The following is a 6,000-nucleotide window of genomic DNA, read 5'->3' on the forward strand; positions in this document are numbered from 1 at the left end:
ATTTATGAAAAACAGGTTTTAAGCATGTTCCAAAGACTAAATTAAAGGCTAGTTAAAATACCTATTTTTACATCACAGTTTAGTCCAAAAAATATTTCCATTGTTTTCCAACAAATTACCATGGAACTATTATAACTAGGGTCAAGTGTGAGGCTTTTGAATCTACATAAAAAATTACTTTCTTTTTTAAGACTTCAATGGAAAGCATTTAAATTAAAACCCTTAGTTTATTGCTCTAAAAAATAAATCCAACATTTTTAGGGGAAGAAAAGTTAGAAACTGTGCAATTAATAGGCTGTAAAGTTAAATATCATCGCCAGTAACCAAATGCTGTCTGAACTTCAAGGGAACCTACTGTACATTAAATTATTAAAAAGTGAACTCATCTACCCTCTCATCAAGGCACTTTCTCAACTTTCCCATTACAATCGGCAATATAACTCAGCAGGTCAAGTCTTCCAGAACAACAACATCAGAATTTATTTTTAACTCCTGACTCCTTCCCAAATATTCCCCTTCGATCCAATCCAAAGTCCTGCCAGTTCCTCATTCACACCATCTCTCAAACGTGTTATTTTCATACCATTTTCACATTTTATTTTATATTTTCTCATGATTCACAACATCCCCTACTATCTCCCTAAAAGGGCTCCAATGACTACTGTAAGCCATTAATTCAGCTGCCCAAATCATCTTCAAATATCTTGTTCAACAACCTAACTCTAACAATCCTAAACTCTCTTGAACCTCAACCAAACTCTTACAGGCCCCCTCTGTCCTCCATCAGCTATCAAAAACACATTTCCCAAATTCTATCTGTTCTTATTTTCCCATTTAAGACCCTTTAATTCAGATTTACCAACTTGCTTTTTAAGTACAAAAATTATCTACCTACCATACAAAAAAATACCATCTCTGCGCCTCTGCCCATTCCTTCCAGCTAGAATCCTTTATGCTTCTCTATAAATTCAAGTGACTGCCTCCTTTAACACCTGTCTTAAAACCCATCTCTGCAGGAAGTCTTTCCTCTCCAACCAAGATGCCTCACCCCTGTAGTCTTCATCCCTCTGAACAAAGCATTCTATTTGTATTCATAATCTTGCAGTCACCATGCTATTGTTTTCCTACTTTTTCCCATAAACTGCCTCTACAACTAAACGATAAGCTTTTGAATCCAAGGACTTCAATTTCTTTATGTATCTCTCTTTTGAACAGGGGTTCCTTAGAACAGTAGCACTAACAAATGTTTAATGATTCCCCTTTCTTCTAAACTGTCCTTGAAGTCAAGTGGTCAAAAACACATTGAACTCCAAGTTTTTAAATGTTAAGTTAAACTATATGGTAACAGAAAATTAAACACTTTAACCTACACACTTTACAAGAGTTACTCCATCCTGTCAACATCCACGCTACCAGGAATTAAGTAGTCATTTTCGAAGAAAATCCCGAAAACAAAATGAAAAGTCCAAAAATTTAACATTATAAGCTATTCTATTTTGAGCTCTGAAATTGATCTAATAAAATAATTACCTAAAACTGATGTTTAGTGGATTTTCAACTACACTACCAAGATGAAAAACATACAAACACTCCAGTATCACAAGAGGCTCTTAAGTAGCTATTATAAGATCTGCCTCATCATAGCTGAAAATTACCCCAGAATTTTAAAATATTCCTTTCAAATGACCCCATGAAGTGCTTAGAAAGCTTGATTCTTCCCTGAAAAATGCATCATCAGCTCCCCTCCTCACATACCCTGCATTCTGCACTAGTCACAAAAGTAAATAAATAATAGATAAATAACTTTTAAAAATAATCTGCCATTCAGCTACTACCTTAGACTACCGTGGTTCAGGCAAGTCCAAAAGCCAACATGAATTGAAACCCTGAGTTCAATTAAAAGTGATAATTTTATGTTCCTTAAGGATATAATAAATTTCACATAGGAGCATTTACAGATTTTTTAAAAATCTCAGTTCTTCAGCTCTCTCCTTCTAGGCAACAAAATGGGTTTTCTTTGCCCTCATCTTGTCCCCTTCTTGAGGAATAAGGAAACAATGTAGATATTTTTGTCAAATTCTGGAAGTATGGTTTAAATAAGCTATCACTAAATATGGTTCCACATCCTGGAACACTGGAACTTACTACACCAAACACCTCAAGAACATAGACTTTTTAGCACAAATCTAGGACAAAAGTACAGTCCGGAAACAACCCTGAACACAAGCTCAAAACTATACCAAACACCTCAAGAACACAGACTTTTTAGCACAAATCTAGGACAAAAGTACAGTCCGGAAACAACCCTGAACACAAGCTCAAATATCTCTATTATATCCAGGACCACAGCCTTCAGCAAAACCCATGACAGAAAGATCTAAATCCATATTCTCATAACTAAACCCATAGTTTTATCTAAATGTGACAGGAAACCAATGCAAGAGTATTTTAAATCGTCCTAGGAAGGGACCCCTGACTTCTAGCTCATTTAACAAGGGCTGAATGCAATGACACCCCAAAACTGAACTTGATGAGTCAGTGACAATTAACATTCAACGTAGTATTTGGCAACATGACAATATAAACCTCAATCAAAACCTAGACCTACTTCCAAGTTACCTTTTGATTAAATGTAAATTACATAGTGGCAAACTGGTAACGTCAAAACGAGAAGGTTAAAAAAACATTAAATAACGTATTCCAATTTAAAACAATGCCTGAAGAGATACTACTGCTACTAAGTCTCTACCAGCTCCTACGGACCTTTTCTAAAGGGAGAACTCCATGCTCGCCTACAAACCTGAATGGTAACTGAATTAAGTTCATCTCTGGATTAAGAACAAACACTTTGTAGTCACACAGGCAAGAAACAATTGTTAGGAGACTGTGACATTTAGTGTTTCTAGGAAGTATACAAAACTATGGTAACACCTAAGACCTGAGCTAAACTAAGATACATGCCTCTTTCCAAAAGACATATACTCCGCAAATGTACAAAATGAATGGAATCAAGTCTTGTCCTTCTCTTTATTCAAAAAGATGAGCAAGTAAACACTCATCACTACTTTAACATGGAAATACTCAAGCACTTGATAAAGCGGACTACCAGCAGCACAAAAAGTATAAGAAAAGAAAACATGTTTCAAACTAAATCATCCAAATAAAAAGCATAGTCTCTCAATTCAAGGTTAATGAGACCAGGGGAGGGGGTAAGGGAGGAGAAAAGAGGGAGCAGCCTTATCCTTGACTGAAGATAGGTTTTTGCCCTTTTCCATTACCTCTGATTATTATATCAGGAGGTCTGATATTTTAAGATCCTGGTTATTAAAGGTTTCTTATCTTAAGGATGAGGTGAAGAAGGGGTGTAAAATAAAATCAATACTCACTGCTAACTTTCATGCTGCCAAAAGCTGAAGGCTGCTGCACTGGCTTGCAGCTCTCCGCAAAGGAGGTGGTTCTGGGCCGCCCTGACATGATCACTCTCTTCCCGAATCACCCTCTTTTCCTTCCTTCCTCCTTTTCTTCCTTTTGTTTTATGTTGGGGTGTTAGGTTAATGATAAATGCAGCATTAAGTTCTTCCACAAGAAGGAAAAAAAAATAGACTTCTTCCTCTTGTCGTTTCACTCCTTTTGTACAGCTATAAAAAAACAAGCGATGTTTCTCCTTCAAGACAAATCAGTATGGATATTTAACATATAGATGATTTGGGACTGGGAAAAAAATACAGTTCTTTCCCCTCCCTTTCCTTGGAGGGGAAAAAGGGAGGGGAGAATCTTAAAAAATATATATCACGTGAAACGGGGGCAAATACTTGATTGAAAATAAGTACTTTGAATATTATAATTTCCTCGGGGATTTTTTTTCCGAGTCAATGAAGAAGGGAAGCGGCGGAAGGATCACGAGTCTCACGCTTGAAAAGAAGGGGGGATGGGAAGGAGGGAGAGGGAGGGGGGTGGCTCGGAGATGCGACGGGAAACGCTGCGGCTCCGGCAGCGGCGGGATCCGGCGGGCTGACGGCGGGGGCCCGGCGAACTGGAGGGCGGCGGAGTCTCGAGTCAGTCAGAGGCGGGCGGTGGCGGCGGCTCCTCTTCTCATTGCGCCAGGAGCAGCTGCAGGCGGCGGCTGGATCCAGCGGCCATGGCGGCGGCGGTGGCGGAGGCAGCTCCCTTCAGACCCCAAGCAGCGGATCCTCGACTGCTCCCCATACGCCGGGGACATGGGAACCCGGCAACCGCTTCCGTCCCTCGGGGCCCCCTCCCCCGTCCGCGGCACCAGTGCGGCCGCCCTCCCGCCCCTCGCCTCTGCTCGGTGCCGGCTCAGGAAGTGTCCGCGCTTTGCCCCCAGCCCGGAGCCCTGTCAGCGGCTGCGGGGCCGGCTCCTCCTCGCTTCCTTCCTTCCTTTGTCACTCGGCCCGGGCGGCGGCGGCGGCAGCGGCAGCAGCAGCACAATCCTGCATTCGCCCGGGTCGGGGGCTGTTCTGTGTGAGGAGCGCCGTTTGCGCAGCCGCCTAGCTCTTCCCCACTCCCCCTCCCCCCTCCTACTCGTCCTCCGCCTCCTTCCTCCCCCACCCAGCCTTACACCGCCCAGCGCCCCGCCACCCGCGTAACAGGCGTCTGGGAATCGCCGGCCGAGCCCCGCTCCCGCCCACTTAGGCTACGGTGCCGAAGCCCGAGCGGAGCCAATCACGGACGCCGATTGTTTGTGGCTCCTCCCGGAAAAAGCCGATCGACCTGAGAAGCCAATTAGGAAGTGTCGCTGGAAATCCACGCCCAAAAAGCGGAAAATGCCGAAAATAGCCGAACGAAAAGGTGGGTTCTCTCTCCTCGTTCAGTGGCTGGCTAGAACAGAAATTCGACAATGGCACCAGTGGCCAATCAAAATCGCCGGCCCTCACGAAAAAGCTTGAACAGTTAAGGACGGTGAAACCCGGAGTCACTGGTGAAACAGCACGGTCGGGCGCTGCGGCCGCTTTGTAATTGGCCGAAAACTCCGCTGGGAGTGTACCTCACTCTGTGATTGGCGAAGCGAGGGGGGCTTCCGAGGACAGTCTGGCCAGTCAGAATGTCTCCTCCCTCTCCAGGGTGGAGAGAAGAAGAAAGAAAAGGGAGGGCATCTATAAAGCGCCTTCTCATTGGCCTGAACCCTTGTAGCTGGAGTGGGGGCAAAAGGGAAAAGGAGGGAGGCCGAAACCCGTAGTGGCAGCCAATCGGCACTCACTGCCGTCCAATCGCAAGACCTAGATGCAGTGTGATTGGCCTTCCGCCTCCGGCGGCGGTCCCAGGAGCGGAGGGAAGCTCGACTAGGGTCGTGGCGGACCTTGTGACGGGCTTGCCTGCGGCTGCTCTCAGCCGTTGTGGAAACCGCAGATCAGGAGCGCGGGCACTGCGCAGCCGGTCCGAAACTGCTGCGGTCAGCGGCGCTGGGCTCGGAGCGCTCAAGCGAACAGGGAATTTAGGGGCTCTCCCCACCCACGAAGAGTTTCTCTCCCCGGCGCGGCTAAATCTGCGCGCCCGAGCCTCCCCTCCGCCCGGGATAGCGCGTGCCGAGAATCAGCGTCTTCCCCGAAAGGGCCAGACGGAACTAGGACGCCTACCCGGCCGGGTGCGAACTCTCAGTCGCTAAAATAGTAACAAAGCTTTCAGAGAGGCAGCGCTTCTGGGCGCTCGCGCCCTGCTCAGCTGCGGGGGCCGTTGATAGAGAGGCCGACCGCGCCTGGTGTGCGCAGCCAGGCCGGGCCTCCTGGAAACGCCCCTGAGAAATGAGCTCATGCTGGATGCGCGCGCTTCTTGGGCGCGCCTGCCCAGCGCAAAGCGAGCCCCGAAAGCAGGTATGGGGAAATGCCGTCAGGCCGGATATCCTGAAGCCTCCGAGGAAACGGGGAGTCAGAACAGCCCGTAGCTTTTGGTCGTTTGGAACCAGGGTGATCTATAAAAGTACTAGTTAAGTAGGTTTCACACATAGGCCGGTATTCATTGTTCTACAGAGAACCAATTCCTTTG

The 6,000-nt window shown here is 46.0% G+C and overlaps 1 protein-coding gene across 3 annotated transcripts in view; it reads right to left on the bottom strand.

The window, feature by feature from the left end:
* Positions 1–5,690, bottom strand: part of GSK3B (glycogen synthase kinase 3 beta) — a 199,032-nt gene extending 193,342 nt beyond the window's left edge. Inside the window, exon 1 of one of the 3 annotated variants that reach the window (XM_045502156.1) lies at positions 3,387–5,690. In XM_045502156.1, coding sequence (XP_045358112.1) covers positions 3,387–3,474 — 88 coding nt within the window. In that variant the 5' untranslated portion in view covers positions 3,475–5,690. The remainder of the gene's footprint in view (positions 1–3,386) is intronic. The other 2 variants (XM_045502157.1, XM_045502158.1) reach the window with 2 other exon arrangements.
* Positions 5,691–6,000: the final 310 nt, after the last annotated feature.

Source organism: Leopardus geoffroyi, chromosome C2 (assembly GCF_018350155.1).
Source record: "Leopardus geoffroyi isolate Oge1 chromosome C2, O.geoffroyi_Oge1_pat1.0, whole genome shotgun sequence".
In the NCBI taxonomy this organism is placed as follows: domain Eukaryota; kingdom Metazoa; phylum Chordata; class Mammalia; order Carnivora; family Felidae; genus Leopardus; species Leopardus geoffroyi.